The sequence below is a fragment of the Nicotiana tabacum genome, chromosome 17 (assembly GCF_000715075.1).
Source record: "Nicotiana tabacum cultivar K326 chromosome 17, ASM71507v2, whole genome shotgun sequence".
Lineage (NCBI taxonomy): Eukaryota > Viridiplantae > Streptophyta > Magnoliopsida > Solanales > Solanaceae > Nicotiana > Nicotiana tabacum.
The window spans coordinates 123,986,166-123,997,782 of NC_134096.1; the positions used below are offsets into that span (position 1 = coordinate 123,986,166).

The following is an 11,617-nucleotide window of genomic DNA, read 5'->3' on the forward strand; positions in this document are numbered from 1 at the left end:
TAACGAATTTGGAAATCCCTCATTACCGCCTAAAGAATCCACACCCACTCCTTCAACCACACCTCAACCGCACCTATCTCTGAGAAAGGAAGATTTAAGATGCTTGCTCGCAAAATAGTCGCTGGAGGAGAACAAATCAAGAAAATCAATGAGCAACTGAAGGCAAGTCAGCCAGATGAACCTAAAAAATCTGAAGATTCTTTCAAGTCTGCAACTGAGAGGGAAGAAACTGTTTCATCAGAACAGAGCAGGTAACATATGCTCCACAAATTACATTTGAAGTAATCTCTGAGGTTGCTGCAAATCTAGAAAATAGATTTGTTCTGGTAAAAACTGTGGCTGGGGTAGAGACCACTGAGTTTGGAAAAATTGGTGGTAAAAATAAAAAGAGAAAAGAAAAGGAGAATGAGGGTGTTCAAGATGATGTGAGGGGAACAGGACAAGGAGTGGCTGAATCTTCACCCACTCATGTTGGTTTGACTGAAGAAACAAGAGCTATGGTAGTATGGAGTGAGGAATCTACTGGAGAAGAAGAAAGTGTGAGAGAAAAAGGGGGGAGTGGGTCCGGAGAAGCTGCTGAAGGGTTGGTTAGGTTGAGGAAGAGATTTCAAGAACTTGTTCCATCTGTGCAGGAACCCCTCGAGGACCTACTGAGAAAAGTGTCTGACAGTTACAATCCTAAAAAGAAAAAGGGTTTAGGAGTTAAAGTCCCTGGTACTGCTAGGGCAAACAAGAAGAGAAAGACTGTCTTTTCTATCCATATAGAGACTCCTCCTACAAAAGGAAGAGCTATAAGGAGTCAGAAGAAGCAGAGTATGGCTGAACTGAAAAGGCCCTCGAAGAAAGTAAGAGAAAAGATGTTGCTAAGGGAAAGAAAAAGGTGGTTGAGCATGTTGAGGCAGTTGAAATTGAGGAGACCTGGTTCTTCATGATGAAGATGAGGCAGAAGAAATGGAGGTTGTGACTCCAAAGGCAAAGAAAATCAAGGCTTCCACAAAGAAGTCTGTTTCAAATACAAAGTATGCAGAGCCCTCTACCTTGGCTAAAAGAACCAGGTCTGCCTTGAAATCCAGAAAAGTAAAAATGGTGGAAGAAGAAAAAGAGAAGAATGATGGCATTTTTCATGATATGCTGAAACTGTTTCTAGCCAAGAACCAAGAACCTGGTCCTTCCCAGCCTTAAAACCTTCCTAGCTTAGTTAGACAAACAAGTGACCCGGATGAGATTTCTTTTTGACCTTTTTGCTCATGATCCAGTATTTTTATTTCTCTTTATGCTTTGTGAATGACTAGTATTAATGATAATCAACTATTTTTGTGCTCTAATTGTTTGTTGATGCTTCTTACTTGACTAATATCATTAGATTGATAAATGATGCCTGACTCCATGATTGCATTTGATTTAGCCCCAGTGGCCATGAGTAATTTCTATTAAAATCTAATTATCTAACATAATTATGCAACTTTTCGATGATGCCAAAAGGGGAAAGATAGGTTGTGTTTTTTACTGTGGACCGTGATATTTATAACCTAATGAACCTGGTTCTTGATGATTTGTGACTTTAAAATGGAAAAGGTGTTCTAACATTGTGTTGATGTTGAGCTGAGTTGACACATAGCCTATGCTTATGAAAAGCACAGAGTTTGTCATCATTAAAAATGGGGAATTTGTTGGCCCAAATGAAGTTTGTTTTGATGATTGACAAAGGAACTCAAGCATGAACCAAGTCCATATACAATGTACACAGACACGGGCAGATTCAAGCACAAGGCATGCACGTGAAGGAGATAAGCTTAAGTGGTTATATCTGATATCTTCTGAACAAAAATGTTGCATAAATGATAAGGAGAAAGACTCCTTACTCGAAGAGAACTTTATCCAAGATAAGGGGGGAGTTAGAAGTTGAAGATAACTAGAACTCTTCCACTAAGGAAGAGTAAAGTATTAGACTTCTAGCTATTTCCTATTCTACTAACTCTATATATTGCAGGATGTTCTCATTTTACATGGATGCACAAACGCTGAAGTTAAACTTGATTTGAGAGAAAAATAGCAAGGCAGTTTGCAAGCAATTCTTATGTGAGTCAAGTGTGCGAACCTGAAGCTACATGAACCTATTAGAAGAACCAGTTCCAAGTGTTTGTCTTTTATTCTAGTTTCATTGTAATATATGTTTTTAAATTGTACCTTTCAGCTTTATCTAGAGGCAATTGTATTAGGTACTTTGAGTATTCAAGTTAGAGTTAACTTGAAGTTGTCGCAACAGTTAGAGGCTGGTTGCCACAACGAGATTAGAGTTAATCCTTAGGTTTACAAAGAGTTTTGTAGCTGTTTTGGCTCAGTGATTTAGTGAAGTGTTGGGAAAAATCCTACAGAGTAGTAGGTCGTGGTTTTTTCACCTTTTGAGCCGGGTGTTTTCTACATAAAAATACTTGTGTTCTTTACTTTCTGTATTTACTATTTCTGCAACAGTAGTATAAAGAACACATAGAAGAATCAGGTCTTTCTATAATAGGTGCACGCGAAAATTGGCCACCACACAAATCACATCCCTCTTGTGTGGCATTGAAATATAAAACATCATGATCTTTTTACTATAGAAGGGGTAGTTTAAATCCAAACGTGTAGCTATAAGAAAAGTCCAATGTTAGTATTGCAAACATGGAAAAGAAGGACAAAGGGAGGGATAACATTCAACTTAGTTCAAAATTTCAAATGTACTTCTCTTCCCATGCAAAATGTTGTCCAAAGAGCATACTAGTTAATCGCCCATTTGGCATTGAAACTGTAGGAAAATAACATTTCCAGTCCTTACCATTACATAATCTCAAACTTTGGCGAGTAAACTCTATGCACAGAAAAGGAAAATAGAACATCAGCTTCAGAACCGTCTTTATCCTATCCAGACACGTAGTTAAACGGATGGGAATAGAATCAACGGATTCACTTCAAGGATGATCAAGTCATTGATGTAACTTAGAGATGAACTATTCATCTATGTAAGAACTCTTTTCTCTTGAAATATATTCTTGGTTAAAGAAACATTTTAGCTTTTTTGTCTAAAAAAAGTCATGGCTTTAGCCTCTCTCAATCATGTCTTGAAGCTTTTGATCATTGTGCTCCTTAAGAACCTTACTTCAGCTCAATTTCCTGATTATTACACGGCAAAAATCCCTACAACATGGATTAACAATAATGTTTCAGTTGTCAATGTTACAAAGCCCTTGACATACCCTTATTACTCATTCAATCAATCTTTTGGACCTTTCATGCGAATTCTGATGCTCAAAGAGATAGAGAAGGACATGGCTTATGCTTGTGGTTTTGCTTCAAACGGAGAAGATGATTCCTTTGTATTCTCCATAGGAATTGTACGTCTTCGTCAGGACTCTGTAGGAATCCGGCGCTGGTCTGACCTTGAACTAGTCTGGTTTGCAAAAAGAAACCATCCAATTCGCGAAAATGGGACGCTGCAATTGCTGCAAGATGGAGATTTAGTGTTAAAAGATGTGGATGGAACTCTTGTGTGGTCTACAAGCACGGCGAATAAGTTCGTCTCGGGCATTAAGATGATGGAGACTGGAAACCTTGTGCTTCATGACATGTATAATGAGACTGTGTGGCAGTCTTTTGATCATCCAACAGATACACTGCTTCCGGGCCAGAAATTAAGGGCTGGTCAAAGACTTGTTGCTAGAGTTTCTTCATCCAATTGGACTGAAGGTAACTTCTTTCTCTCTGTAACCAATCAAGGCTTGTTTGCATTTTACATATCGAACAAGCCACATATGTATTTCAAGTTTTTGGCCACTGGAGAAAGGGATAGCTTTAATGAAAGTTATGTAAAAGCAGTGAATGGTACTCTTGCCTTGTACATATCCTCAACTGAGCCAAATGAGCCAAATGCTGTGTTCTCAAGACCTTCTAGGATGAAATTTTTGAGATATGATTATGATGGACATTTACGATCATACGCTGAGGGAAGTGATCAGCAAACCGATATTTTGGCAGATTTCATCGGTGTTTGTGATTACCCTATAGCGTGTGGAAGTTTGGAGCTTTGCTCAAATGGATTTTGTTCTTGTCCTGGTCCATTCAAACAAAGTAATGATCGACAAAGCAATGGATGCGTGGAAGTAAGTCCTGTGGAATGCAATGGACGACGTTCCCACAAAATGATGCGTGTTTTGGACGTCTATTACTTTAACTATGTTGACATTGAAGCAGCAGCTCTGAGAGGAACAGATGTGGAAAGCTGCCAAGAGTTGTGCATGAGGAACTGCTCTTGTAAAGTAATTCTCTTCCATTATTTCACAAACTTTTCGAGGGGTGACTGCTTTTTACCCTCCCCTGTACTGACACTTATCAATGATGCAAAGAAAAGAAGTGGCTATGAGTCATCTGCATTCATCAAAATTCCAAATGACACAGAAAAAGATACAGACTCTTTAGCTGCAAGAAGAATTGGAATTATAGCTGGATCAACTGGTGGAGCATTTCTTCTAATAGCAATATGTGTTAGCATCTTGATTGCTTTCAAGAGAAAGCAAACATTACAAGAAAATAATGATGATTACTCGGACGAGATATCTGGCACTTTGAGATTTTCTTATGAACAGCTGAAGGTGGCAACAGGGAATTTCCAGCAAAAGCTTGGTCAGGGAGGCTTTGGCTCAGTTTATGAAGGAGTTCTTCAAGATGGTCAGAAAGTAGCCGTGAAAGTTCTTGACGGTTTTGGACAAGGGAAAAGAGAATTTTTGGCAGAGGTCCAAACCATAGGAAGCATACATCATGTTAATCTTGTTAGACTAATTGGAGTTTGTGCTGAGAAAGAGCACAAGCTATTAGTTTATGATTTCATGAGTAATGGATCATTGGATAAATGGATTTTTGACATAGGCTCTACACAGTTTACCTTTAATTGGCAAATAAGAAAGAGCATTATCCATGATATAGCAAAAGGATTGGCTTATCTTCATGAAGAATGCAGGCAAAGAATAGTCCACTTAGATGTTAAGCCGCAGAACATTCTGCTGGATGACAAGTTTTGTGCAAAGGTATCTGATTTTGGCCTGGCCAAATTGGTGGATAAAGATCAGAGCAGGATAGTGACAAGAATTAGGGGAACTCCCGGATACTTGGCTCCTGAATGGTTTAGCGCGTTCATTACAGAAAAAGCAGATGTCTACAGCTTTGGAGTTGTTGCGATGGAGATCCTCTGTGGGCGTAAGAATGTGGACTATTCACATTCACTGGAACATCCACATTTGCTTAGCCTGTTTATGGAAAAGGCTGAAAACAATCTGCTGATCGATATGATCGGAAACTACAACGATGATCTGCAGTGCAATACATCAGAAGTTGTCCGTATGATGAAGCTTGCTGTGTGGTGCTTACAAAGTGATTTTACTCTGAGGCCTTCCATGTCCATGGTGGTTAAAGTAATAGAGGGGACAATGGATATTGAAACTCAGTTAGACTATAGTGTTCCAAATTCACGAACAATTGCAGCTATCAAAAGAGTGGCAGACACTACAACTACCTTGTTTCCTTCAATTCTTTCAGGACCTAGGTAAGGATCTCTAAGCATGATCAAGCTGAAACATAGCAAAAATCCTCCCTCCTCAATCCTTTTCTTGTTTGATCCCTATGACCATCATTCTTACGTAGCTTATTTATTGGTTTCATTTGTTTTATTTGTCCGCGACTTAATGAGTTCTGCAATTGAGAACCATGGTGTAGCTTCCAGTGTAAAGTTTCTATAACAAAAAAGTGTAAACATCAAAAGGAAGCAGCTTCAGATGTCATGACTAAACAAAAGTTTTAGAGATAGGCTACTCCATAGATATTGATACTCTAATTAATTACAAATATGAAATCATTAAAAAGTTTTCATAACTTCCTACATCCAGTATAGTTTCTAGGTAAAATTATGTAAATAGAAGAGACATTAAATAGTTCCTGGAACAAAGTAAGATCAGTCAATATGGAGACAAGACCTTCACATCAGCTGTAGTTCAACAATATTGTCCTCCTCCTCCCTGCAGACAAAGCAACAATTTTGATTTGATAAGTAGATCACAATGTAAACATGTAGTAGAATTCATATTTTTTGTTTATGGAAACATAGAAGCAAACAGCATATACTAGGTCCACAATTGAAGATAAGTCTCCATCTCCTCATCTAAACCAGCAGCAGCTTTTGCAATCAAAGCTTCTCCTTCCATAGCAATCTTGCTTTCCACCATCTCCTCAATCTCAGCCCTAGCCTTCGATCGATTCAGTGCCTGCTCACTCTCTGCTCCTTCATTTTGAGACTCTGAATCATCTTCAAGCAGTTTTTCCCAGAACTCGCGATTCTTATCATTTTTAGCAGTTGCTTCTTCTTTCTGTTGTTCATTAGAACTTACTGAGCCACCAGCAGAGTTTGATGTCTGTCCAATCCCATCCTGGACAAAGTTAGCCACACGATCTGGCGACTCTACCGTTTGTGGCCTCTTTCTTGTGTCATTGCTGCTAGAATCTCCTCTCACTTTCGATTTCTCGAGAAATAGCTTCAAAATATTGCTAATTTCTGTATCCTTTCTGCATCCTTTCAAAGTAGGAAACAAAGCTCTCATGTTTTCTTGTCTATCTTTCAACTTCTGAAGTTCTATTTTCAGACTAATGTTATCATTCCTCAACTTCTCCAGCTCCTCTTCCAAATTATCCTTCATTGGATCAACACAAGGACTATGTGAACCTTGTTGTGGCTTAGTGGCTTTGGAAAGTTGAATCCTGCTTTTGATGTTCTTCAGCCAGTGCTTTTTCCCAGCTCGAAACCATGGATTCGCATACTCACTTTTGTAAGAACAGACCTTCCTGAAACCCTGAGTGAGATTCATTCTTTCTTGTCAAATCAAAAGTCCATATTTTAACTTCAAATCAAACAGGAAACAGAACAACAGCTTTCAAGAAATCAAAACTGGATTCACAAAAACACCACATGCATACTAGTTACAACGTTAAATTAAGACGAAAGGGTCTTAAGGTTTAGTGTTTAGAGATTCAAGCCACATAGATGTTGAGCTAGCAAAAAATGAGGGAGGGGATGGAAGAGAAGCCAAAATTTCAAGAAAACAATAAAAATGAGAAAAATAACATAGCAAACATATCAGAAACAGAAGTGGAAAATGCAGTAACAGTCATAGTTGTTGAGCTATAATAACAAAAAATAGGAACACAACAGAGACAACATACTAATAGAGAAGTTAAATTTGCAGAATACTCACATAGTTGTTGAGCTGGTAAATGAAGCTGGATAAATTGCTATGTTTGAAGTACTTTGGAAGAACTTCAATAGCAAACTTGTTAGTATCAGTAATAAGAAATGTGGTTTTGTTAGAAGTCCAATGTATGAAGGGATCAGTTTCAGGATCTTCCAACATTTCAAATGTCTTCAACAGAAAAGGTGGCGGAGAGACGCCCCGCAATCCGGTGAGTCTCCGTCGACCACCAACACCTCCTCCTCTTCTTCCTTCCGATCCAATAGCAGCACCATTTTCAGCATTTTCTTGATTGTTGTTCTCCATTTTTTGGTTGGTGCAATATGAGATTGTTTTTCTTTGAAACCTTTTGAGAGAATATGGAAGTAAGTGAAAGAATTGATCATGCATGAAAATGAAACATAACATATATATACTATTATGAAATCAAACGTTTTCACTTTTCAGGTACTTACAAATGCAGAGTATTGCATTAGAATCAAGACCATATGTTTTTTACTTTCCCATTTATTTTAGTGTTATATTAGTCACACACAACACCCACCTGATACGGAAGTACAACTCACTCTTTTTTTAAGCCAGCTGCTACTTATAGTTATGGATATTACCTCTAGTCCTCTATATTTCAATATCAAGCATCTAAACCCCAATTTTATGAGGACCCTATGCAAAAATGTTGCTATTGAATATCTTATTTCAATACATTATACAAGGGGTTTATGTGTTTGCTATTGAAATATATAGGGATATTTGTGTAAAATTTTGTGGATTTTAATTAGTGTTTGATTGATGTGTATATATATTAGTCTCTAAATACGTGCGTTGCACGCGAACCCCTATTAATCATTACAGGATTGCAATAGAACATATTACAAATTTACCACTGAGGCAATTGAAGTTACATTATGTCATGAGCATGATTCTACTTTAGTGGCTTAATACTTAAATTGAAATGTCATTTGAACCTGCAAAGGTATCAACAATTAAATCAAGTCAGTAAGATGTTATTTATAATCTTGACAATTTCATGTTATGAGTTATAAATATATTACTTCGTTTATCTCATATGCCATGATATTTTGATATATATTTCCTTCTACCCTTTTAGTTATTCTATCCCGAGCGAAATTGTATCGAAATTAATATTCCTCTTAATAGGATAACATAGTAGTATTGTTCAAATAAAAAAACTTGCTCCAAAAAATAAAGTCCAAGTTAGGATCTAATTATTTGTAAACATGTCAAACTTAATGGAGTATATGATAGACCAAGAGATGTAAAACGACACTTTATCATAAACTCTTTCAACCAACCAAAGATAAGTCATAAGCTGATCGCACAAAAATCCTACGAGGACCATGATAAGGTGACTCACAAGTCATAACTTAAGTCTAAGGGTGTGTTTGGTATGAAGAAAAATATTTTTTGGAAAATATTTTCTATTTTTTCATATTTGGTTGGCTTAAATGTTTTGAAAAATATTTTGCTCGTGAACTCATTTTTCTCCAATTGGAGGAAAATGTTTTTCCTATCAAGAGAAGAGAAAACATTTTCCAAAGCTCTTCTTCAACCTTCCCCACCCTATTCCTCATCCCCACCAACCCCCCACACCTATCCCACCCCACCCTCCCCCAACCCTGCCCTATCCTTACAAAAAAGTACTTTCTGTTCATGATATAGAAAAAATATTTTCTTTCATTTCAACAAAATGAATATATTTTTTTCATAATGTAGAAAAAGAATTTTCATTCATTTTAACAAAATGAATAATTTTTCATGTTGTAGAAAGAGTAATTTCTTTTTCAAACAAAAAAAGAGTATTTTCTTTTTAATTAGTTATGTAGCACAAATTTCAACGTTGTTTTTGAGTGAAAAAGTAAAGCAGCACATTAGTCTATTTTGGGTTTGTGTGAATTTTTAAAAGAATTTAAATTCTTGAAGAGAGTCCCACATCGGCAAAACACAAGAGGGATACTGAGTATATAAGTTAACAAGCTTTAGACCCTAGTGACGCATTTTAAACTCGTGAGGGCCCACACTACAAGAGAACACACATTTAGCTAGTAGCCAAAATTCTAGCTGACTTAGCAAGATCCCTAGCTAATATCGCTTTAGCTAGAAAAATGACCTTAGCTAATTCCGTAGCTAATAGGCTCTTAGCTAAAATTTTTGCTAGGAAGATGTGTTATCCGTAGCTAAATTAGCTACGGATATTTGCTTGGCACAAATCCCTTGCAAAATATTTGCTAGGATATGTGGTAGCTATATTCCAAGCAAAATTTGTTTGGTCAATGTTGACTTATTGAAACATAACTAGGCTATTAGCTAGGAACTTATCCCTTGCTAATATTTGCTACGACTAGACTAGCTAAATTTCAAGCAAAGTTTTTTTGTTTAGCGCTGATTTTATTAAAACTAGCTAGGTATATCCCTAGCTAAACTTACAAGTATTCTAGCATTTTCAACGTTTTGCTTGGAATGTTTCCAAGCTAAATTACTAGCTAAAAATACCTAGGAATTTTTGTCAAGATCATTCTGTAGCTAATTTGATAAATATTCTAGCCTATATTTGTGTTTGCTTGGGATATTTCCAGGCTAAATCTCACTAGGAATACTTCCTAGATTGCATATGATGAAATACAAATACAATTTCCTACATAATTCGACATAAGACAAAATAAATAATTAAATCCAATAATTTTTCACATAAACATAATCAGAGTATCATTAGTTCTAGAATGACGAAGTGTATGTCTATTGGTAAATAAAACATGTCTTAGGTTAACAAATTAATAACATAAACTCTACTATTCTAAGATATGTTTGGGGAAGAACCAAAGCCATTTGGTGGTGGTTGAGTTAAACCAAGCATCTCACGCACGACAGCACGAGCCGCAACTTTTACTTCTTCTCGCATATCTTCCCGAATACCCGCTTGCATATCTGCCTGCATATTCTCCATCCGTTGCTCCAATGCACGATCAAGAAATTGCTGAAATTCGGGTGTTTTAAAAACTTGTTGGGTAGGAATATTTGGAGGATTAGGAGCACTAGAGGATGCACAATTAGCCTTCACTGAATCTGCCAGAAGACAAGTTTTTGGACCAAGTCCATATACTCTTCCTTTTTTTGCTCCTCCAACTGTTTCAATCCAAGTTTTCAGTAGTTGTTCATCTGGTATAGTTTTCAATATATCCACAACATTCTCTTTGCTAGTTTTTTCTCCTTCCTCATCTTCATTTGTTGCCATGTTTCTTTCCATGTCTGCATCATCTATTTCAAAACTTTCTTCATTCCTTGATGTTGAAGTTTCACCTAACTTCTCCTTAATAATCTCTATAAATGTATTCTGAAAAAAATTATAATTATTAGTTATCACATAGAATATCAAAGTCTCCAAGTAGCAAATCTTAATAGAGCAGTCACATTTGTTCTGTAATGAAAGAAATGAACAACAGAGAAATAGACTTCTGTAACTAAAGAAGTAGATGAAGAAATAGACTTCTCTAATATATATATATATATATATATATATATATATATATATAAAGTATTCATTTAATTGTAGATGGCCATCTAATTAATCTTGTTTTCATGAGGTGCACCAGAAAAGGTGCTATAAAATTGTTGAATGTTTCTCAAATCTAGAGTGTGCAAAGACTTAGAAGTTTTTCTTATACATCATAGATAAAAAATAGCAGGGTAAGACCTAAGAGGGTATTTATGATATTCTACCATGATAGTGTCCATGAACAACAATTCTAACACTACTCCTGGAGATATATTCTTGGGACATAAGAGAAGAGTCGCAATAGCATGTCGGCAGCAACATAATAACAACGCAAACAATAAGAATACAGAATAGACAAAATTATTTACCATTCACTTTCAGTTAAACCACTTTCTCAGTTTGAAAAGCATAAAATAAACAAATATATAGACAAGTTTTTGATATTTTAAGTTCCAACAACTTGAGATGATTTTTAAAAGTATCAAACTGAGAAGAAAAGTAATTTTTTTCCTTACTTCTTTTCTCAGGTTTTCAATAAGTGTAAAATTATTCTCTTGAAAAAGGCTTATCTTATCCGACTCTTATTTCAAATACTTCAGAGAGTAGGGAAGTGCTTGTCAATTATTCCATGTTAAAAGGTGAGTACTCACTATTTGTAGAGCTTTGGATTCTATCTTTTTCACTTAAATATTTTGTTTGATATTGTTCCATTATGCAGTAGTGCACCATCTTCTTGTTGATTAGAAAAAAACTAGGAAGGCACAATTTGGTTACTTTTGTAATCTAGTTAGATCATGGACAAAAATTGAAGCACCCGATAGTTTGTCAACAATCTACAAGT

General features: G+C 36.2%; 2 protein-coding genes across 2 annotated transcripts; one reads left to right on the forward strand and one right to left on the reverse strand.

Annotated features, from left to right (window-relative positions):
• The first annotated feature begins 2,678 nt into the window (after nucleotides 1-2,678).
• LOC107799370 (G-type lectin S-receptor-like serine/threonine-protein kinase SD2-5) lies at nucleotides 2,679-5,748 on the forward strand. The gene has a single exon (XM_016622475.2). It carries the CDS (start codon nucleotides 3,072-3,074, stop codon nucleotides 5,574-5,576), a length of 2,505 nt encoding a protein of 834 aa, XP_016477961.2. The 5' UTR covers nucleotides 2,679-3,071; the 3' UTR covers nucleotides 5,577-5,748.
• Nucleotides 5,749-5,886: 138 nt separating this feature from the next.
• Nucleotides 5,887-8,004, reverse strand: LOC107799373 (uncharacterized). Its single transcript, XM_016622477.2, has 2 exons — nucleotides 7,272-8,004; nucleotides 5,887-6,869 (listed from the first exon to the last, which is right to left on the reverse strand). Exons 1-2 carry the CDS (start codon nucleotides 7,671-7,673, stop codon nucleotides 6,147-6,149), a joined length of 1,125 nt encoding a protein of 374 aa, XP_016477963.2. The 5' UTR covers nucleotides 7,674-8,004; the 3' UTR covers nucleotides 5,887-6,146.
• Between the last annotated feature and the right edge of the window lie 3,613 nt (nucleotides 8,005-11,617).

What these genes read in the sequence shown, in the direction of transcription:
- LOC107799370 (XM_016622475.2), top strand. Translation starts at nt 3,072, where the DNA reads ATGGCTTTAGCCTCTCTCAATCATGTCTTGAAGCTTTTGATCATTGTG.
- LOC107799373 (XM_016622477.2), bottom strand. Translation starts at nt 7,673, where the DNA reads ATGTTATGTTTCATTTTCATGCATGATCAATTCTTTCACTTACTTCCA. An exon ending in TTTACCAGCTCAACAACTAT is followed by an intron (nt 6,870 to 7,271) that starts GTGAGTATTCTG and finishes AATCTCACTCAG; the next exon opens with GGTTTCAGGAAGGTCTGTTC.